Raw genomic sequence first — 23,801 nt, forward strand, 5'->3', positions numbered from 1 at the left:
AATTCAGAATGTCTGTTCATCAAAAGACACCATTAAAAGAGTCAAAAGCCACAGAGTAGAAAAAAAGTTACCACACAAAAAGAGCTCTTATCCCGAATCTAAAAAAGAAGTCCTATGAATCAATAAGAAAAATATAATCAAATAGAAAAATGCTCAAGAAACTTGAAGAGATCTTTCATCAAAGTGGATCTCCAAATGGCCAGTGAGATATGAAAGGTGATCAAGCTCTTGAATCAGCAGGGAAGTGTCAATTAAAACCACAGTGAGGTACCTTGTCTGCCAGACCAGCTAGAATATAAAGGATGAGAACATAAAATATTGGCAAGAACAAAGGGCTATGGGAAATCTCATAAGTTGATGGCGAGAATGAAAACTGATAAAAATTACTTTGGGAGATGGATCAGTATTATCTGTTAAGGATGAAGATGTGCATTTTCTATGATCTGCAATTCTACTCCCAGGTTTAATTGTAACAAAAATGTATATACTTGTTTAACCAGTACACACATACAATAATTTTCTTAGCAGCATTGTTTGCAACACTCCCAAACAAGAAAAAACCCAGAAGTTCATTATAGTAGCATAGATAAATAGTGATATGGTTAGTATAAAAGAATACTACACAGCAAAGAAAAGGAATGAACTACAGCTACATTTAAGGACATGAAAGAATCTCAAAAACTTCACACTAAGTGAAAAAGATGCCATGTGACTCCATTTATATCCAAGTTCAAAAAATCCAGGCAAAGCTGAACTGAAGTGTTTAGGTATACAAACTGAAGTAGGAAAACTCGAAATAAAAGCAAAGAGGTGATGATCTTAAGTGTTAGGACAGTGATACCATCCTGGAGGCAGGAAGGACTGGTGTTAGGGAGAGGCTCAAGGGAGGGTGTCATGAGTATAAGCAGTGTTCTCCTTTTTTGCTAGGATGGCAGGGACATTTGATTTATAATAAATCACTGAACTGAATATTTTGGTTTTGTACAATTTTGGACTTGTATTATATCTTATAATAAAAAAGAGGTAGATCCATATGCAAGAACTTAACAATCTTCCAAAATACACCACCAGATGGAAAATCATGCACTATCAAATGCCTGATACTATTTATGTAACAAAAAATCCACATTAAGGGCTGAGGTTGTAGCTCAGTGGTAGAGCACTTGCTTAGCATGTATGAGCACTGGATTTGATTCTCAGCACCACATATAAATAAATAAAATAAAGGTCCATTGGCAACTAAAAAATATTTTTAAAAATCCACATAAAGAAAACAATACATTTCTAAGTGTTCCCACATGTGCATTTAAATGCACAGAAAAGACATTTCTGGTTGTCCTTTCTTATAATACCACCCTGCCTTCTGTTCTTTTCCATTCTTCCTTATCCAGAGAACTCCAACTCATTCTATGCATCTCATCTTAGTTTTAACTTCCTCCAAGAGCTGCCCTTGATCACCTTAGTCACTTCCTACCCTTAACCCTCTCCTGCTACAGCACCTGGCATATATTTGGAACTTTTAAAAAATGAACCAAGGTTTTAATACAGCACCTCACACAACAGTATCCTTTCACATGCCCAGTGTGATGGCTTCAACAGCCCCTTCCTGGGCAGTCCTGATTAACATGCTTCCACAATCTGTTGACATCTCCTGAAAATGTCATTATGCTGGTATTCAGAGTGCAGCTCCCAGACTTTTTCTCTCACTAGGACAGGCAATGAGTTTCCAATTCCAGTTTGAGAAATGTGTGATCCTTCCCTGGACCTAACCACTCACAAGTGACTGCAGACTACCAGATAGGCAGCCCCTGCACTGAAAACCTACAGTCTGCTTGTTGGCATGCTGTCCCCAGCATCTGCTTCTGTATCAAAGCTTTGTATCCATTATCAAAGCTTTGTATCCATCTCAATTTGAAATTGTGACTTGAGAGAAAGGATGCTATTTGTAAGGCAAGACCATTTTGACTCCTCCTGGTTTGACTGAGGTTTTAATTTAACTAAGTAAAAAGCTTGTACAATTTTAAAAGATACCATGATTTTAAATGTTTGCTCCTTTTAAGTTTTGAAAGGGAGCACAATCTTACAAATTACATATTATATGAATATTTGCAGATTTTATGTGTGTATTTCTCACAAATTGGATGTTAGTAACATATTAGGTATTGGATACTGTTATTTATCATATATAGGATATAAATGCATTAATTTTCTAATTTTTAAGAAATAAATGTATATTCTATGTATAGATATATGTTCTATGAATATATATTCTATATATTCTATGTATATTTCACATATATTCTATGAATACATATTTCTTAAAAATTAGATACTATTATAGAATATATTACATCTACATTGTCAACCGTATATTATTAAGCATTACATGCAGCACACATTATATGTAATATAGTGTATACAATATATTATTTTAGCATGTAATATGTGTGCATATATATTATAAACTGGATAATATTATTACATTTTGCATACAGGGGAAAATCTATATACCTATAAATATGTTTCTTACAAAATTGGATCTATAGTGAATATATTTTTTTCTTCCACTATATCCTTGTCATAAAATATTCTTTAAAAACATGATTTTTAACAGCTGCTTAATATTCCAGTCATTATTTAAACCTGACCAAGTCTACCATTTGCTTAAATCTTCCTGAGAGCCTCACAGCCCTGTTCAGTTGGGTACCACAGCCCTTGGTGAGGGGGCCCCCGGATCCGGATCCTGAGGCAGCCACCCACTTCTCACCCTCAAAGACTTTACATCAGCAATTCACACGGCTGCAGAAGCTCCCTCCGCCTCTGGAGGGAGACGTCAGCCCAAGTGGCGCTGGCTAGCGAGAATCGTCTCTGGTCGCTAATCCGGATGATGACTCCATCTGCGCTCTGGGTCTCCGTGTTCCCCGCTGTAATCTACTCTCCAGGCTCTCGGAAGAATCAAGGAGCCACAACCTGTTTGAAGGCCAGCTAAGAAACTGATAATAGATGGGACAGTCCCAGGAGTCGGCCCCCTAGTGAGTCCCTGACACCCCTACAGCGTCCAAATCACACTAGCCCCAGCCCTGGTCACCTGCTAATAAAGTCGCTGCCTCCAGGGCCAGCCCATCCACAACCTGAGTTGTTGGAGAGAGGGGAGGGGGAGAAAAGGGGAGGCGGGTTGCGGGCGAGGACAGGTTGTACCACCAGGCTTCCCCTCAACCAGGGGTCGTTTACTACCTTGCCCCTCAAAGACTCACTGCACCCTGGGTCCCTAAATTGCCCTGGAAAGAAAGGGAGGCTTTGCTTCAAGGCCTGGGTTCGGAGCGGGGACTGGAAGCTGGGGGAACAGGCACCTAGTTTCCTGAGAAATCAGGAGGTGGGGGCCAGCACTCCAGCACCCCGCTTTACCCGCCACTGTCGCGCGAGTCTTGAGAAGACCGGTCGCCTCGCTGGCGCTTGGTGAAGGCGAGTGGGGGAAGCTCGGGCGCGAGATGAGAATTGAGGGTCACCAGAGCCACGGTCATGGGACTACAAGCGATGTTAATCTTTTGCTGTAGCCGGAAGGCAATTCACCTTGAGATGCTTATGTCTGTGGTGCCCCCACAACACTCTGCTGGGCTCCGGACCGCAATTTGTAGACCACGTGCAGGCCTTGGTCTTGCCCACGGATCCCCCATCCTTGAAACCTGGTGACCTGCCAGCTTGGGTGTGAATCTCAGTTCAGTTCTTCCCTTTCCTTTCCACCCAATCATCCCTGACTCCTTGGAGCATCATCTCTTCACGCTTATCATTCGAGAAGGATCTTTGAGGTCACCAGTTACTAGGTAGATTAGGCCCTACTTCGAGCTGAGGTCACCAGTTACCAGGCAGACTTAGGCTGGCTGGCGGACTTTAAAGGGTGACTCTATGGTTTGACTTTCCCTCCACTCACAGCTGTGATAAATCCACCTGCTTCTGTGAGTCACACAGCTGTTGGGCTGTGGGCAGATGAGTGTGAGTGAGGTCTTGAGACTTCAGGAAGTCTTTGCAGAAGTTCTAGGAAAGACTGTTCTTTTCACCAGTACAATGACTCGGGGTGGGAGAGAAGGGGAACAGAGGCTTCCTGTGCGCTGGACGGTAGGCTCACTAGAGAGCTCTTTACCACTTAGGCTTCCTGTACAGTCAGATCTGAGCCTTATTTAGTTGCTAAAGAAAAAGTAAAGACGCGTAAGAAGTCCCTGTGGGAGGGCTGGAAAAATAGTACTGCTGAGAAGACAGACAATAAAAATAACAAAGAAAAACCAAAGGGCACTTCAAGGAGATTAAATCACAACACAAAAAGACCCTTTAAAAATAGAAAACACGTAGCCAAGAGGAAAGCCAGCCTCAGCAACTCAGCAAGACACTGTCCCAAAATAGAAAATAAAAAGGGCTGGGGATGTGGCTCAGTGGTTAGGTGCCCCTGGGTTCAATCCCTGGCACCCAAAATATAAACAAATAAATAAATAACACAAATTTAAAAATAAAAACAGAAAAGATGATATTTAAGCTTCAAAAGTCAACAGATAAAGAGAGGATAGTTACTTTTGAGATATATAGTAGTGGTCTGGAAGAATGAGTGGAAGAAATGTACTAAATCACAGAGAAATAAATTTGAGAAAAAAATAGAACAGTGAAAATACTTGAAAGACACCTTGAAAAGCATGTATAATAGGATTCCAAAGGAAGAAAAGAGAATGGATGGAGAGGAGACAATAAACTAGAAGACGATGATGTCTCCCAATAAAAGAAAAACTTTTTTTGTGTGTGTGTGGTGCTGGGGATTGAACCCAGGGCCTTGTGCTTGCAAGGTAAGCACTCTACCAACTGAGCTATATCCCCAGCCCAAGAAAAACATTTTTTAAGTTGAAAGGCTTTACTGAGTTCAATGCAGTTCTAATGAGGAAAGATTTTAAGATATGTGGGCCTATCCTAAAATCTGAACTCCAAGGATTTAGAGAAAACTGTAGAGCTATCTAGACAAAAGTACAAATAACAGTGGCTGGAGTCGTAGCTCAGTGGTAGAGCGCTTGCCTAGCACATGTGAGGCACTGAGTTCAGTCCTCAGCACTACATAAAAATAAAGGTATTGCGTCCATCTTATAACTAAAACATACTTTTTAAAATTTAAATAACCTACTAGGGAAAAAGGAGCTGGCTGAAATTGGGCTTCTTATCTCCAGCAATGGAAGGCAGAAAAAAATAAAAGAAACTGAGACCTTGAATTCTTTACCTGGTTAGTTATCATTCTAGTTATCATTAATTGCCAGGGCAAAAAAAAAAAAAAAAAAAAAAAAAAAAAAAAGCACTTGATGATACGCAAGGATATCAAGGATATAGACCCAGCTAACCCCTCTGAGGAAAATTCTTTAGAAAGGACTTCAGCTAAAAAAAATAAGCACAAGGGGATATAGCTTGGTTGGTAGAGTGCTTGCCTCACATGCACAAGGGCCTGGGTTCAATCCCCAGCACCACCAAAAGGACTCAGAAGGAGAATGAGAAGAAATGTGGTAAACAATGACCACTGACTCCTGTTGTGTACATAAATACATAAATGTGAAAAGGTATACAAATGTGTGTGTATTGATATATTAGATAATGATAAACTCTCTGGGAATGTTGGACTTGGAATGTCCCTTAAAGCCCCATGCATTGGGTCCCCCATGCATTGGGTCCCCAATGAAGCAATGTTGAGAGGTGGGACTTCCTGGAAGTGATTGGATCATGAGTGCTATAATCAATTCATTTATGGATCCTTAGCTGAATGGAGAAAGATGGAACCTAGTTGAAGGGATTAGGTCACTGGGTGCATGCCTTTGAAGGGTATATTTTGTTCCTGGACACGTCCTGCTTTTTCTCTCTGCTATTGGCTACTACGAGGTAAGTGGCTCTGCTCCACCATACCCTGCCCACCACGATGCTCTACCTCATCTGAGGACCATAGCAATCAAGCTGGCCAACCAAGGACTGAAACCATGTGCCAAAATAAATCATTCCTTTTTTAAGACATTTCTCTTAGGTATTTTGTTACAGTAACAGAAAGTTGGCTAACACAAATGTATCAAATATTCCAAACAGAAGGATTTTTTTGTACTTAATAGGGATCTTTAACTCCCAGGAATCTTTAATAAAAGTTTCAAAGTTTTAGTTCCTATCTCAGCAAAAATCTAGAAATCATATATTTCTAATAGGGTAGAAAAAAAATAAGGACATAGAGAAACCGTAATGGAAGCAACAAATACAATTTAATAGACAAATAATAATGTTAGAAATAAATCATTTTAACAGGGAGAAAGTATCTTAATTACTTGGATAATCTTAGATAAAATTGGCACTGAATGGGAAATTGCAAATTTCTAAGTAGCATAAAAGGAAGAATATATCACATTATCAGAACCTTTGAAATATAGCAAAAATTATATATGTTAGTTTTCTAAAACTGTGACAAAATGCCTGAGATAATGAACTTAAAAGGAGGAAAGGTCTGTTTTTGCTCACGATTTCAGAGGTTTCAGTCCATGTTTCCTTGGCCTTGTTGCTTTGGGTCTGTGACAGCACAACAAATGTAGGGACATTTGATGGAGAAGGCTAGAACATCTCATGGTGGGGAAGCAAAGACATAAAAAGGAAGAGATCAGAGTCTCACAATGCTCTTCAAGGGTACTCCCCAGTGACCTAATCTTTCTCTAGGCTCCACGTCTTAAAGGCTTTCATCTTCCAACAGGGCAAGTTGAGGACCAAGTTTTTAACACATGAACCTTTGGGAGACATTACAGGTCCAAATTATAGGATTACACTTAAGAAAATGTAGATCTTAAAGTGACTTTATTATCAAAGATTAAAGATGAGTAAACCAAAGAACCTGATACTTCCCTTAAGAAATCAGAATGGCAAAGTAGAAATAATAAAAGATGACATTAAAAGACAAAAAGGTAAATAAATTCAAATGCTGCTTGAGAGCATAATTAAGGAAACATGAGAAAAATAAAAGGAACACAACATGAAGGAGGAGAAAAGAGATATAGTCATCAAATTTATTTTTTATTTTTATTTTTTGGTACCAGGGATTGTACCAAAAGATTGAACCACTGAGTCACACCTCCAGCCCTTTTTTATTTTTAACTTTGAAACAGGGTATCACTAGGTTACTTACAGCCTCTCTAAGTTGCTGAGACTGGCTTCAAACCTGCTATCCTCCTGCCTCAGCCTCCCAAGCTGCTAGAATTACATTTGTGCACCACCACACCTGGCATAGTCATCAAATTTAGAGAGAATTTTAAGGAAATCCTATGTGAAATTCTAAGTCAAAAATAGCAAATGTAGATTAGTAAAAGTGAGCCAAGAATTTTGGGGAAAATTAATGTAAAAGATTATCTATCATTGAAAGGGGAACCTGGAACCAGATAAGTTTAGAGAAGAATTCTCTTTAACCTTTAAAAAAGCAGATGGCTTTAATGTCAGTTAAAGTATGTTACCTAAAGTGTGGTCCATGAATCATCAGCATCACCTGGGAGTGTGATACAAATGTAACCTAATGAACCCTAATCCAGAACCACTGAAACAGAAGTATGAGGGTATGGGGAGGGTCTAAGGACCTTCTTTATATTTCAATCTATAATTATTAAGAAATATTATTATTTTTTGCAGTATTGGGGATTGGACCCAGAGCCTCATGCATGCTGGTCAAAAGCCCTACATCCCTAACCCATGAATCCCTTCATGGGTAATAAGCTTTCTGTGATTGTTAGCATACTGAAGTTTGAGAAGTACTGGCATAACTAAAAAAAAAAAAATGGAGAGCTCTTCAATTTACTTTATGAAGCTAACATGACTTTAATGCTACCATCTAAAAAAAGTATAGAGAAAAATTCACCTACAATGATTGGATATACAAACTAAATAAATATTAGCAAATAGAACCCAATATATCAAAAGAATAATACAGTACAACTAATTAGGATTGATTCTACAAGGATGTTTCAATATCAAAACATGTATAAACAAATATACTGAACACCAAAAAGACAAAATTCAGCAGCTCTATCAATATACTAAAACCATTGAACTAATCCAAAGTATGTTAGACTTTCTCATACTATCCTTCATGTCTCTTAATCTTTTTCATATTTTTGATCCTACTTTTTCTGTGCCACATTGTTAGATTTGTCTTTCAATTCACTAATTTTCTCTACATAATTTTCTAATCAGTTGCTTAATCTATTGTTGAGATTTTTCATTTCAATGATTACAATTTCTCATTTGTTTTCTACACATAACTTTATCAATCATTTCTCAGGCTTTTGGCTAAGATCAAGTGTAATTGTAAAATACCCTAATCATTTTTGAGAATCTATTGCTTCTCACTCTTAATTTTTTTGTCTTTAAATATATTAAGCATACTTATTTTTATACTATCTGGTAATCTTGACATGTTACAAGTTGAAGGACCTGATATGTGTAGTTTTTTCCTGGTCCTGGGCATTGAATCCAGAGCCTGGACCATGCTAACCACATTCTCTACCATTGTGCTTCATCCACAGCCTATTTTGTTTTTATTTTATTATTATTATATTATTTTTTGTGTTGCACTGAAACTTGAATGTAGGGGTTCTCTTACACTTATCTACATCTCCATCCCTTTTCATTTTTAAATTTTGAGACAGGGTCTCACTAAGTCGCTGAGCCTCTTGCTTTAGCCTCCAGAGTTGCTGCAAGGATTACAGTTGTACATGACTGTACCTTTAAGGGTCTGATTTTGCTACCTGTTCTGATAATCCTCCAGGAGAGTGCCTTGTTTTCTGTGTGCCTTGTAATATTTTTCTGTGACCTTCATTAAAAGCTTATTATTTCTGGAAATTAGATGAGGCCTGACAGAGGTTGTGTTTCTCCCAAAGATTATTTATATTTTCTTATGACAGAGACTGGGGGAAGGGTGTCATTCACCAGGTATGTTTTATATAACTCTCAAGGTGAGTTTTTCATACTATGCAAATTGTATGAATTTGAATACAAAATCCCTGTGAAAGAAGGTTTGGGGTTACCAATTTTTAAAAAAGAATACTTCCCTCCTCTCAGAGACAGGACCAAAACATATATATTTTATTGCTATTTCATGCTTCCACAAAGAGTATGGTCCTTCAGCTTTCTCTCTCTCTCCTGTGTGTGTGTGTGTGTGTGTGTGTGTGTGTGTGTGTGTGTGTGTGTGTGTATCCCTGTCTTGTTTGGCCCCAAAGCTTTGTCTTTGCCTCATTTTTAAAACCAAGTCTCTCTTACAAGATAGTGGCAATTGCCCCAAAGCACTTGCTTCCCAATCTGAATTCAAGCTTGGGTCTTGAAGATTTCCCTTTATTTCTTCTTAGCTCATCTATGCATTTAAGAATATTACTGAAATATATTTCATATTATATTAAGGGATCTTCTTATTAAAGGGTCTTATTTGTCCTATCTTGTCCTCGCTGGGTCTTCTTCAGTCTATCCAGTTTGTTCCCCTTATTCCCTGCCAAAGACCCTTCCTCCAGGGTCTTATACCACCTTAGTAAAAACAGATGATGTTAAGATTTTAGTTCACTTGGTAAAAGTAACAAACTACTTCAAGTATTTAAGTGATATGTGAGGAGGTCACCAATTATCAGGTCATTAATCACTCTCCTATAATCAAAGAATCTGTTGTTTTCTGAGAAAATTCTCTCGACCTGGTTTAATCTATTTACAGAAAGCAAGAGGCAGCAAGGACCAGGGATTCCAGTATTTAAATTCAACAGAGCTAATAGCAAACACAACTCAAAGTTGGATACTTTTTTACTAACAAAAGTAAGGTTCCACTGGACTGGCTATTTACCAGCACTATTTTTTCCCTAGTTTCATATGGATCCATGCAGACCAATTACCAGAGAAATGTAGCTCAGGAGAAGCAGGGTCACTATTCACCAAATCCTGAAAATTAAAGAATGTGATTATTATGGTTCAGGTGAGGACAAGTATGGGAGGAGGAGGGAATAATGTTATATTAGTCCTCAGCAGACAAAAAAAGAAAGTTTCCAGTCTAATAAAAGATTGTTAGATCCAGTTATGTTAACAGTTGCCAAGTTTACTTCTTCTAGTGTCAAGTTGCTCACCAGAATTCTACTTTGAAAAAGAAGTGATATTATGCCAATTGAACCAACTCTTTATTTCCAAGAGGAATTACTCTTACACATGGTAGAAAGATTTTCCCCCCGGTTATTTATTCCTCATTTTCTTTGGGTTTTGCCTCTTCTGAAGCAGTGAAAGGGAATTCTGTGAGGCTTCTGAAGATTCATGCTTGAAGACAGGTTCCTCCCTATTGTGAATCCTGGTGCCTGCAACAGCTACCTGAATGAAGGTGTGCATGCTGTAGGCAGGGATGGGCAAGACGGTCACAAAGATGAAACCTATGAGCAGGACGTTAGCCCATGATGGGTAGGATCGGATCACTTCTTTTGACTGTGGAGAAAGGGGAGGAAAGTTTAAATTCTCTGAAATGAAAGATGGCAAAGACAGGGGTAGGAGATGAGCCAGGTCAAGAGACTAGACAACCGAATCCCAAGGGAATCAGGGAATGATATGACTTGGTCCTACAGGCAATAGTGTACGGAGAGGTCTGGTCCCCATTCTTCAGGAGTTCTGGTGGGGAGGGAGGCTCACAGTACTTGAGTCCCATGCCAGGTAGGTCGTAGTCCTCATAGAAAGATTAATCACAGTAGACAAAAACAGGATTAGCAGCACAACTGGAGACACAATGCACCACAGCCAACGATACATGGGGGAGATGTGGCGGCCCAACATGATCATCAGGTCTGCAAGGAACCTAGAGGAAGGGCAAGAATTTTAGAAGACCCACATTGGGCCTACCAATCTTGAAGGGAGAGATCAACTCAAATCTAGCCTAGGAAAGAGCCTTTCTGTTCACCTCCACAACCCTTCTTTGACTACTCTTCTCACTTCAATTCATCCTCTTTCAGTCTGCCCCAGCTCCAGGATTTTTAAGCAACTGATGTTCTACTGGCTGAACTAGCTGGATACTCCTTGCCCAAGCATTTAAAACAATTCTCTCCCCCATCAACTTCAGGATAAAGGCTAAGTTCTTAAATGAAGTTTCTTCCAGTGCATACATCCAGCTTTCTTTGGTATATCTTCCTTATCTCAACACAAACGCAAGTTGGGTTCATTCTCTTTTTCTCCCTTGACAAATGCCTCATCTTTCCAGATACTGCTTAAGTATCCCCTCCTCTAAGATGCATTACCCAACTCTTCATCCTTCTTCAGATAATCATCTGCAGTTCCAGATTGCCCTCTGTTACATCTCTCATAGATTAATCACACTGCACAGGATCTGCTTACATATGTCTTTGTCTTTGGACTCTGCACTGTGGGCTCAGAGAAGAAGCTAAATATAATTCATCCAATTAATTGCCAGTATTTACTATAAGGCTTGTCTGGCACACAGCAGACCCTGAGAAATATGTGAGAATGAGTGAATGTATGAAAGAACAAACTGATGCCAAGAACCACCACCTCCTGGAAACATTGCTGTCCTTGGTTACATGGTATTTCTCATATGTTAGTGCATACAAATCACCTGGGGATCTGGTTAAAGTGCAGATACAGATTTGAAGGCTTGGGGTGGAGCCCAAGAGTCTGCATTTCTAATAAGCTTCCAAATGATACCAATGCTGCTACCCGACAGACCACATTTTGAGAAGCAAGGGATTACGCATTTCAGATATCCATATTACCTTGGTTAAAAGTAAGGTTCAGAAGCCCATTGTGCTTGGTATGAGCTGCTCACCACTTCCCTATTTCACAATTCTTCATCGAGGACCCAGTCCATGCTGTTCTTCTTCCCACCCTCCTGGGGCTTCCCCTAAGCCCTGAGATCAGAGAACTGGTGGTGAGAGAGGAGGGATGAAGGAAAGGACCAAAGTTCCCTAGGACCCTGGCTGTATGGGTGCATGACATGAGACTTCTGGGCTTGGGATATCACCTCCTGGCCCCATAGATCCAGGCCATAGCCACGTTCTCCAAGATGATAATTAAGAAGATGGGCAGAGAAATCCAGTAATCATCCAGAAGATTCACGAAGTAGCTGCCTGAAGGCCTTGCAAAAATGAGGCTGCCCAGGAACATTGGCACACAGACACCCACTGGAGGAAAACATTAGGTTTGGGTCAAGGTCAAAATTTAAGCTGGGCTGCTGCATAAGAATACCAGTTGGGTTAAGCTAGATAATGGCTATGGGGGGGGTGAGGTCATAGGTCAGAGTACCTGTAAGCAAGTTTGTATGTCTCCTGAAGGAAGAGAAAACATCCTGGAGAGGGGTAATGATGCCCTGCATGATTCCTATCAAGGAGCTCATTCCCAGTGTCACCAGCAACAAGAAAATGATGATGGCCCAGAAGTTGGGTCCAGAAAACACAGAGATGATGTCGGTAAATATCACAAAGGCCACACCTGGACCCTCCATAATCTATGAATGAAGGGAGGAATGGTGAAGACTCAGAGCTCAGAATGAACCCCAGTTCCATTCCCATACTACACTCTGGCCTTGAAGCAGGGGGTATTCCTCCAACAAGAATCGGGCCTGGTAACTCTCGGAGTACAGTAAGTGGGTTCATGTTAACTGTAGTGCTGGGTGCTAGAGAGGATACCATTGTCTTATCACAAAAGGGTACCATAAACCTTGGTCTCAATTGTCCAGGATGCTGCTGAGAATTGCCTTTCTGAATTCTACAGACACACTAAGGAAAGATGAATTTTCTGATATACTGGAACCTTTGGGGAATTTGAGGGCCCCACCTCCAACCCTTACCTACCTCTCTCAATTGTTCAGTTTTGTTGCAGGTAGACAAATATTGTATAATTTCTTTTTTTAGTTGTGTAGGTAAGCTGTTCATCCACTTTGTGTAGGCAGAGCTTGGATTATGATACAGACTATCTGGGGGCAGGACCAGGGCAGGAAGCACTCCAGTAGTTACTAGATGGATCACTATGTCAACATTCCTGGAGACAGGAGAACTGTATAAAATTATTTGGTCCTTTAAGATAACCGTCCCTCCCTTATCCTCTAGGTGAGAAGGTAGTCTCTAACCTAGAGTTTTTATTTGGTTAAGGTGGAGCCTGAACTGACATTGAGTTTTCAGGATCCTAGTATACACTGCCTGATGCTTACTTTCATGATTGCAAAACTGTCTGTGTGAAACTAGAGAATTTCTGACCTAAATGGTCCCCTGGGGGGGTCTTTCCTACAGTACTAAGGCTTTAGGACTCTTACCTCCTGCTAGGTAACACTAAAATATCTCTGCTTCTTGATCTGCAGGACTCTCCAAACACTGACTTTCTTCACAATTCTCTTCAACTCCTATTCTTCAGCTATTATACCTTCAACTGTTACAACTTCCTTAATTTGCAATACTCTCTCTCATCTCAGCATCTTTGGTACATGATGTTCTTTCTGCTTAGAATTTTCTTCCTGAACCCAGTACCCATTCTCCACATGGCTAATTCACTGAGCTCACTGAACTCAAATTACTGCCATGAAAAAATTATTCGAGATCTATTTTTGTAAGGGTAACTATACAAACTGCTGCAAAGTATCATGGTATTACCTAATTTTTGAAGGGTATTTATATTTGTATATAGGTCTACGAATGGGAAATATTGAAAAAATACTAGCAGCAGTTATTGTCAGAAGACAAACACAGCTCAGGTTTGAGTGTCTCATTAGGGAAGTCTGAGACAGCCCCAGGCAGTTAGTGCCTCTCTCCTGTCTCTGCATCACCAGACTACCACTACCAGTTCCTAACTAGTTGTGATAATCTGTTTAGTATCTTGATTTCTCAATACTGTGATTTTACTGAGGGCAGGGGTGGTGGTCTGACTCACCACTGGCTGTTTCTAGAACTCAATACAGGGGTTCTTAGATAGGAGATGTTTTATAAATACTTGATGAATACTTTTGAAACAAAGGTCACAAGAGAAGAAAATGGGGACTGACTAGGCTATGGAGACTCTAGTGTTGTATCAGAGAAAGTGTGGTTATGGGTCTAATGGTTGAGCTGAAGATATCCCCTAATTTTTCCATGGCAGTCTTGCTAAGAATGAGATGAACACACCTTTGAAAACCTCTGAATCTGGGCTCTCCTAGTTTCAAAAAGAAGTTCTAAAAGAGAGTTGGAGAGATTCAGGTGTTTCTAAGGATTAGGACACTCCACTGTGAAGGCCTATATTGACTAGTCAACATCCCTAAGGGATGGGGGGTCTAGACCAGAGTTCTGTGGGTTTTCTCCAAGATTTTCTTTGTGATGATCTTTCTAAGATTTTCTTTGTGATGACCTTCATATGAAAATTGGGCTCACTTCTGGTAGCAGTTTTCAGTGGTCATCGTAGCCAAGTGGCCCATCATGGAAAATACAACCAACGTGGCAATCACTGAGGCAGCCAAGTTGAGAAGAGCCACAGCAAAGGCATCACTGACACAATCGTTGGACCGAGGGATGTACGAGCTGATTGCAGTAAAGCTGCCAAAGCCGGGGCCAATGGACAAAAATAGCTGGTTACCTGTCCGGCGCCAAGCTTCCATAGAGTACAGGGTTGTTACCTGAGGGGAAGAAGTACCATGCAAATAGGGATGTAAAAGAGGGAGAAGTAAACCATGATGGAGATGAAAAAAAAGATAGAGGGGATGAAAGAGGGAGCTAGGAGGGCCTCTATCAGACTAATAACCACACTGTCTCTGATACCACCCATGTGGATTAGAAAATAAAGGATGGAGGACACCTCACCTTGGCAGCCAACAGAGTCTTGAGACCAAAAAATGCACCGTCTAGCAGCAGACTCCAAATAAGAAGACAGAAAAGCATGATGTAGGGAAGAACTACTGAGGCATACAGCGTCTGAGTAGAAAGTATGATTCAGAAATTGAGTTCAGCAAAGGCAGAAGTTGGGGATAGTAAAATCAAAGGCTAATCAGAATCAGAGGTCCTATTAAAAGGAATGAGATTTTGGAGACCTAAACTACAGATATCATAGTTAGGAGAATTTTAGGGACTAGCAGATGGAAGAGAGTCCAACAGATAAGTAACTTAGAGGGTTGCTCACCTTCCCAGTTGACCTGAGCCCTTTGATCATGGAAATGCAAGTAATTGACCATGTCACAAAAAGACACGCACTGAGATGCAAGACTGGTATCCCACTGATCTCCATTTCATCTGCAGTATTCAATATTTTCCGATACCAGAAGTATGTTGTAGGTCTTGTCCTTTTGCATTCAGGATCTGAGGTGAATTGGCCATGGAGAAACTGCAAGACCAGGGTACCTCCCCCTTCTTCACATCACCCCCTTCCTCCAATCCCATTTCATCATCTTCCAGCTCATCCCTCTTCTCTCAGTGATCCTTCTTCCTTCATCCTTCCCCAGTCTTTTTCTCAGCCCTCCCACTTACCCTTTTCTTCCCTCTCTTCTCACCAAGATCACTGGAGTTCCTTAGTGAGGGGCACAATGTCCAAGGCAATGGGGACTGGAAAGACTGAACCAAATAGAAGAGATTCCAGCTAATGAGCATACTGAAGTACAATCCCACGATGATACACACCTAGAGACCATGAAGATTTCTGGAGACAGGGGAAGAAAGGTAGGCCAGAGGAAGAGACAGAATTTGACTTGACAGTTAAGGAACAAAAGGGACTTGACTCACGGAAGTGAAATCATGTCATGGGACCCATTCCAGGATGAAGGTTAATATGGGAGTAGGGTCTGAAAATTGTCCCGGACAGCCAGGGCTCCTCACCGTGAAGCTGGAATATCCCACACCACCAATCCATGGGCTGATGACCTTCCAAACACCAATGCCGCCCTGACGCATCCTCTGGCCAAGTGCCATCTCCAGGAAGACGATAGGAATCCCTACTAAGAACAGCATGAGGATGTAGGTAATGATGAAACTTCCTGCAAGAAGGATTCAGAAGGGGCTCTGAGAACCATCTGGCCTTTCAGTGCTTGGCCTTCTTCAGGGGTCCAGGGAGATATGCTCATCAACCTCTCTCAGGGCCACAGGCATCAGCACCCACTTGTTTTCATGTCTCTCAAAGTCCTAAGTATCTAGTTCCTTGTCTCCCAATTTCTAGAAGACCCAGATACCTAGTTCCTACCCCTACCCCTGACCCAGGTCTCTAGCCCCACCATCCTCATAAACATAAGTATTCAGTTACCCTCCTCTACCCTCCCAAGGTCCTGAGTTCAGGTACCTTATTCCTGCTCCAAACAGGACCCCAAATCCTCCATCTCTACATATCTTGAGACTCCAGAGGAGCCAGGACAGGCCTCTGGCTCCTCACCCCCTCATGGGTCCATGTGTCCTGGTACCCAGGCTTACCACCTCCATTGTGAAAACACAAATAAGGAAAGCGCCAGACGGAACTCAGCCCCAAAGAGAAGCCCACCTGGGCCAGGAGGTACTCAATTTTATTGGCCCAGGATGGTCGGTCAGTGGGGACTTCATCCATGGACTGATTATTGATTGTGGACTCCAAAGTCCCTTCACTGTCTTCATCAGACCAAATGTATGAGGACAGAACATCAAACTCTTTTCTCTCCCCACCAGACTCATCAGGAGGCAGAATCTCAGACTGCAAGGAGAGGGATTTCCAGGTGTTCTCATGCGAGGAATACGAAGATTCAGGTAACTGGGGTTTCACATCCTGGTTCTCCATAATTTCACCATTCATATCATCCAGGGTAGATTCCAATTTGTAATTCTGTAGGGATCAGTTATATTGACTGCAGGCTAAAGGAGTGAGTGATACTGACTGCAGATTTTAGGTATACAAGCTGAAAAAAAGACAAGGCTAATCATAAAAGAACCCCTGAGACCTTCCCAACCCAACCATATATGGATAAGAAAATGGAATCTCCACCCTGGAAAAAAGTACTAAGAATATGCCTACCTCTAGAAAATAAGAATTTAATATTTTTTCAGTGCTGGGGATAGAACCTGAGGACTTGCATATGCCAGGCAAGTGCTCTATCACTGACCACATTACCAGCCCTCTAGAAAATTAGAATTTAAAAATAATACCATCAAAGATAATACCAAACAACATAAAATGCCTAGGAATTATTCTTAAGAAAAATGAGTAAGACCTTTATACACAAACTTTAAAAAGTTAAAACTTTAAAAATTAATACCTATAAACCAAATTAAACTATAAACATATATTAAGAGGTAATAAGGAAGTCCTAGATAAATGAAGGGATTAAAAATGTTTGTGATTTAGAAGCCTCAATAATCAGTTTGCCCTAAATTGATCTATAGATTCAGTGTAATTCCTATTGAAATCATAACAGGATTTTTGTGGAAATTGATAAGCTAGTTCTAATATTTACATGGAAATCAAAAGGCCTAGAATGGTTAACGTACATTTTGTAGAGAAGAACAAAACATAAGGACGAATTATAGAGTTACAGTAATGAAGAGAGCACCAAATTGGCACAAGGATCAAGTAGATCAATGGGGCAATATGCTGTACTGTCCAATATGTAGTTACTAACCACATGTGACTATAAATTTAAATTAATTACAATTAAAGAACATCAAAAACTAAGTTCCTCAGTCACATTAGCCACATACCAGGTACTCAGTGGTCACAAGATACCACACTGGAAAGACAGCTATAGAGAACATTTCCATCATCACAGACAGCTCTACTGAATACCTCTGGGGGAATTTAGAAACATACTCACATATATATATGAATACCTGATTTACAACAAAGATGGCACTGCAGAGTTGTGGAGAAAGGACATTCTTTTCAATAAATGACTGTCAGGGTAATTAGATATCTATATAGAAATAAAAGAACATGGCCTCCCCAAAATTCACATATTAAAAGCTACTCAGAGTAGATTGTAAGCCTAAAGGTGAAAGACAAAGCAATAAAAAATTTTTAAATGTATTAACACTTATTAATTATACATATTAATAGGGTTTGGTGTTATATTGCCATATATGCATGTAGTGTGTACTTATCAAACCCAACTACCCTTTTCCCACCCTTCCCTCACAATAAAATTTTTATATGAAAAAAAACCTAAGAAAATATCTGCATGACTTGGGGTAGGCAAAGATTTCTTAAATAGGATACAAAAATTTTCAATGGTAAAGGAAAAGTTTGACATATTGGCCTAAATTAAAAATAGAAATCTGTGTCTGTCAATAAAAAGTTACCATTAATTAACAGACAAGTCACAGAGTAGTGGAAAATATGTGTAACATATATATGGACAGAACAATGGCCATTCCCCACTAAGTCCACACCCTAATCTCCAGAAGCTGTGAGTATGTGGCTCTGCAATGTGGTTGAATTATGGTCTTAAAATGAGAAGACTTTCCTGGATTATCTGGATGGGCTCAATGTAGTTTCAGGGCCCTCATAGGAGAAATAAGGACATAGAAAAGTTAAGAGTCAGAAAAGGAGATAAGATGGCAGAAGAGGTTGGAATGACATGCTTTGAACATGCAGGAAAGGCCATGATTTAAGGAAAGAGATGGCCTAAATAAGCCAAAGGGCTAGGAACTGGATTTTTCCTTAGATGCTACATATGGAGGTCAAACCAACCAACACCTTAATTTTAGCCCAGTGAAACTGATTTCAGACTTTTGACCTCCAGAACTGTTAAATAATTAATTAATGTTGCTTTAAGCCATTTAGTGTATGGTCATTTGTTTCAGCAGCAATAGGAACTAATAAAATATATAACCAAAAAAGGGGCTGTTTCCAAAACTACATTTTAAAACAGAAACAACTACAAATAAAATGAAAAAGGACACAAACTAAAAAGTAGAAGAGTGGGAACAGAAAACTTGAACAGGTACATTTCTAAACACACACAAATGGTCAATAAACATCTGAAAAGAAGCTCAACTTCATGAAATGATTGTTATTTCTGCATTAAGTACATGCAGAAATATCTTCATGTTTGTGAGAAAAATACTTAATACTCTAAAGACGAAATTTTTTTCCCAGGTTGATTTATATAGTCAATACAATTTCACTTAAAATCTCAACAGGATTATTAATGAAAGTTGACAGAATTTTATAATTTACATAAAAGAATAAACTGCCAAGAATAATGCACTAGACTTCTGTTGCTGGGCAAGATGAAATAAGTGAAATACATGTAGAGTAGTTCTCCCACTGAATACTGTTCATCTCTGAATAGAAGACCAAAATCAATGATCTGAGGTCTCTGAAAAGTAAACAATGGTAGTCAGAATGAAGATTTAAGTCAAAACCTGACTAGTGACTTGTAATGGGATGAGTTTCACATCTTTTTCCTCCTTTGTCTTCCAAAACAAGAATAAGCCAACTCATGGGACTGTGAAACAAGCACCTAAAGCAGAATCTCCAGGAGAAACTCCCTTTTAAGAGCCACGAAAGCAGGAGAAGAAGCTTGTATGCACCAAGAGTGTGCAAGGAATCCTGATTCTTTCTTCTCATTTCTGAGGCTCTTCTTTGAACTACACATACATGGAACAAATGCAAAGAAGCACATCAAAGATTTTGAAAACCAAACTATGATATAAAATGGCCCAAGTCACAGACTAAAACCAGGGCAGCATGTGCCAACCCGAACAGCACAGCATAGGCTTTAAAAATTGAATTAATATCATAACCAACACCCATGGAAAACAACAAAATTCGCCACTTGAATCTGATCAGCTTGAATGACTATTAAACAGCCAGGCACCATGGTGCATACCTATAATCCCAGCATCTTGGGAGGCTAAGGCAAGAGGATCTCAAGTTTAAAGCCAGTCTCAGCAATTTAGCAAGTCCCTAAGCAACTTAGTGGAGACCCTGTCTCTAAATTAAAAAAAAAAAAAAAAAAAAAAACTTTATGTGTGTGTGTGTGTGTATGTGTGTGTGCTGGGGATGTGGCTCAGTGGTTAAGCACTCTTGGGTTCAATCCTCAGGAACCAAACAACAAAAACAAAAACAAAAAATAAACAAAAAGTCAACATTCTCCAGAGGATATTAACGGATTCCAAATCTCACAATATAATGTTCAAAATTCTCAGATTACAATCTAAAGTTACACCTCACTTTAAATAAACACACACACACACACACACACACACACACACAAATATGACCAATTCCCAATGTAAAGCTAATCAATAGATGTCAACCCTGAGATGACTCAGATGATGAAATTATTAGACAAAGGCTTTAAAGTAACTATCATGACCATCTTCCAAGAATCAAAAGTGAAAATTCTTGAATTTATTGGAACAATAAAAATTTTCTGCAGAGAAAGAAGAGCTATTAAAAAATAACTTAATGCACATTTTAGAGTTAAGAAATACAATATTATAAATAAAAAATGCATTAGATAAAACTTGAATAGATCATTAGAAATGATCCAATCTGAACAGCAGAGAAAAAAAGATTAAAAATTAAAGCAGAACTTAAGGGACCTACGGGATGGTATCAAAAGCTCATGAATGAACAAGGAGAGACTGGTGAAGAAAAATAATTAAATACCCCAAACTCCACAAATTTGGTAAAAGATAAAAATTTATAGATTTAAGAAGCTCATCAAGTGCTAAGCTGGATAACTTTAAAAAAAAATGCTCAGACCTATCATACTGCTGAATAGCAGAAGAAAAGGTAGCTTAAATAATTAGTGCATATTGAACTGTACACTTAAAACAGATGAATTTTGTGGCATGTGAATTATATCTCACAAAGTTATTTAAATGACTAAAGTATTGCTGGGCATGGTGGTGTACCCCTGTAATCCGAGGAACTTAAAAGGCTGAGGCAGGATGATCCCAAGTTCAAGGCCAGCCTCTGCAACTCCACGAGACTCTTGTCTCACATTAATTTATACATTTATACATTTTGTGCTCTGGATCTGAAATCAGGTATTTAAAAAATTTAGAGACAGGGTCTCACTAAAAAATAAACAGATAAGTAAAAAGGGTACTCTCCCAACACACACACATAAAGGCTAAAGTATAGAAAGATATATCCCATGCAAATGTCAAAAGAAATCTAGATGGTTTCATTAATTTCATACAAGGCATATTTCCAAATAAGAAAAATTTCCAGGGATAAAGAGGGATGTAAAATGGATTATTAATTCACCAGGAAGACATAATAATTCTGAATGAGTTAAACCCTAGCAACTTAAAACAGATAGTGGGTAATATTTGGGTTATAATTTCTGTTTATAAAATCTAAATAAATATGGAGATTTAGAGAAAAATTATATAGTCTCAGCACACTAAAACTATATCGGTTCTTTTATCTTGGGATGATTCCCTTGGGATTATCAATTTAACTTTCCTAGCAAATCTATGAAATTGTTTCCCCATGTCTATGTGTAGACACAAACTAAGGCTAAGAAGAGAGTGATTAGCAGAGTGTCACAGGACAACCTAAAATAAGGAAATCAATACACTAGTCAAACACATATTAGTTTTTCTCTAAGTGCTTTGTTCTCCCACTAGGCCACAAAAGCCCCTCAAGACAGAGATTACAAGTCAGTAAGTGGGTAGATCGGAAATTAATCATAGTAGCCCAGGGACCCCTGATCAGTAAGAGTACCTGTGGGTACTTCCCCTTTAGATCTCCACAAATCCAACCACAAACAGTCCTAAAGCTGAAATCTTTGCCTCAATTTTCCTGCCGAGGTTCTAGGTCCACCAAATTAAAACTCTTGCCCTCACTTTAAGTGAAAACGCAGATGAACATGCAGGTTTGGAGATAAAGATAGAATGATAAGTTCAGTTTTGGATGATGAAAGTGAAGGCTATGGGCACTAACTTCTAGCTGAAATATGAGAAGTCCAAACCACCAGAGAAAAATATACATAAAAGTAAGATTGAAGAGACTAAATAAAACCTCGTAGTTCAGAACTTGAAACTAAAAAGTATAAATTTATGATACATTGTATTTTAGGGGAAAAAGTATTATCTAGCTTTATTGAAAAGGCTTAGAAACAGTGATCAACATAGTAGCAATGAATACCTCAGGCACACAACTGTGTTCTCCCAGTTACCACTTCCCACTAAAAGGAACCAGGTGTCCTTGGAAAAATAATTTCAGATCTGGCGTACAAAATGTATAAATTAATCCTGGAACATACAGTTATGTCAGAAAATAGAGAAATTATTAAAGACTACTGGAAACTTGTCAAAAGGACTCAGGAATCAATGCGAAGAGACTCCCATAGGCAAGAGATGAGATGACTTGAGCATCAACAGAACACCTGCAATGGACCAAAACACACCAAATATGTTTAAATCTCTGAGCTCATAAAGATCCTAAAAAAAGGGAAATCTTACTAATCATATTTGGATGGTATCAGGCAACAAACCTAGTTTTTTAAACTGGTAACTAAAGGAAAAGAATCAACATTTCATGCCTTTCCTGTGCAGGCTGCATGCCAGGGTAACAAATGTTTAATGAGAAGTTTCTCTTCTCTAAGTATTCCAACCAGTAATATAAAACAAGGAATGAAAAACTTAAGAGTACCACCACTATATCATCTCTAGTAAACACATTGGGCTAGACAATGATCAGTGGCTGCCAATATCAGAGACAGAGACAGTCAGACATTTTTTGCCTTCTGTTAAAATACATAAAACCAGGGGGCACAGTGGCACACACCTATAATTCCAGCAGCTCGGGAGGCTGAGGCAGGAGGATCACAAGTTCAAAGCCAGCCTCAGCAAAAGCAAGGTGCTAAACAAATCAGTGAGACCTTGTCTCTAAATTAAATACAAAATAGGGCAGGGGATGTGGCTCAGTGGTTGAATGCCCCTGAGTTCAATCCACGGTACAAAAAAAAAGTACATAAAACCAATCAGGAAATATTCTTGTCAGAACACTAGACATAAGACTAATCAACTTCTGGATTTAACTACTAATTTATAAAAAATACAACAAGGGACAGAAGAATATGCTAAATGCCTCACACAGAGAAGATAAGCAAAACCTAGATGGTTGGAAATTCTAAAGAACAAATAATCCAGTTTTAGCAACCAATATATTACAAGGGGGAAAAAAAGAGGGGGGTACCTATAGATAAAAAGGGTCTTAAAAGATATAGAACCACATGAACTTTATTTGGATGCTGATTCAAACAGACTTTTTAAAAATGAGATACTTCTTCAAACAGTTAAAAAAAAAAAAGAGCTGCCACATGATCCAGCAATTCCACTCCTAAGTATATACCCCAAAGAAATAATATGTCCACACAAAAACTCTTACATGAACATACATAGCAATGTTATTCATTATAGCTGAAAAGAGAAATAACACAAAATATCCATTAATTTATAAAAGGATAAGTAATATGGCATACCCATATAGTGGAATTCAGCAATAAAAGGAAATGAAGCACTGATACATGCTACAATACAAATAAACTGAAAATACTGTGCTAAGGGAAAGAAGCCAGTCACAAAGGACTAAATATTATATATATTAATTTACATGAAATATCCTGATAAGTTAGGTAAATCTATGTAGAGATAGAAATTAGTGATTGCCTAAAGTTGGGGCAGGGAAAAGAAGCTGAAGAAGTATGGGAGGGTAATAGCTAAAAGATGTAGTTTATTTTGGGGGTAATGAAAATGTATTAACATTGGCTGTAGTTCTGAATGCACAACTCTCAATGAATACACTGAAAGCTATAGGACTGTATACTTTAATGGGTAGTGTGATGTGTGAATTATCTTAATAAGGCTGTTAAAAAAATA

General features: G+C 39.0%; 1 protein-coding gene across 1 annotated transcript; it reads right to left on the reverse strand.

The window, feature by feature from the left end:
• Positions 1–9,344: 9,344 nt before the first annotated feature.
• Positions 9,345–17,028, reverse strand: LOC306648518 (orphan sodium- and chloride-dependent neurotransmitter transporter NTT5-like). Its single transcript, XM_079118705.1, has 11 exons — positions 16,404–17,028; positions 15,819–15,976; positions 15,470–15,623; positions 15,130–15,356; positions 14,814–14,924; positions 14,388–14,629; positions 12,846–13,113; positions 12,298–12,499; positions 12,017–12,176; positions 10,678–10,840; positions 9,345–10,560 (listed from the first exon to the last, which is right to left on the reverse strand). Exons 1-11 carry the CDS (start codon positions 16,753–16,755, stop codon positions 10,234–10,236), a joined length of 2,364 nt encoding a protein of 787 aa, XP_078974831.1. The 5' UTR covers positions 16,756–17,028; the 3' UTR covers positions 9,345–10,233.
• Between the last annotated feature and the right edge of the window lie 6,773 nt (positions 17,029–23,801).

The sequence above is a fragment of the Sciurus vulgaris genome (assembly GCF_902686455.1).
Source record: "Sciurus vulgaris genome assembly, chromosome: 17".
Lineage (NCBI taxonomy): Eukaryota > Metazoa > Chordata > Mammalia > Rodentia > Sciuridae > Sciurus > Sciurus vulgaris.

What these genes read in the sequence shown, in the direction of transcription:
- LOC306648518 (XM_079118705.1), bottom strand. Translation starts at nt 16,755, where the DNA reads ATGAATGGTGAAATTATGGAGAACCAGGATGTGAAACCCCAGTTACCT. An exon ending in AAACTGAACAATTGAGAGAG is followed by an intron (nt 12,500 to 12,845) that starts GTAGGTAAGGGT and finishes CTTCATTCATAG; the next exon opens with ATTATGGAGGGTCCAGGTGT. An exon ending in TGGCATGGGACTCAAGTACT is followed by an intron (nt 10,561 to 10,677) that starts GTGAGCCTCCCT and finishes TCGGTTGTCTAG; the next exon opens with TCTCTTGACCTGGCTCATCT.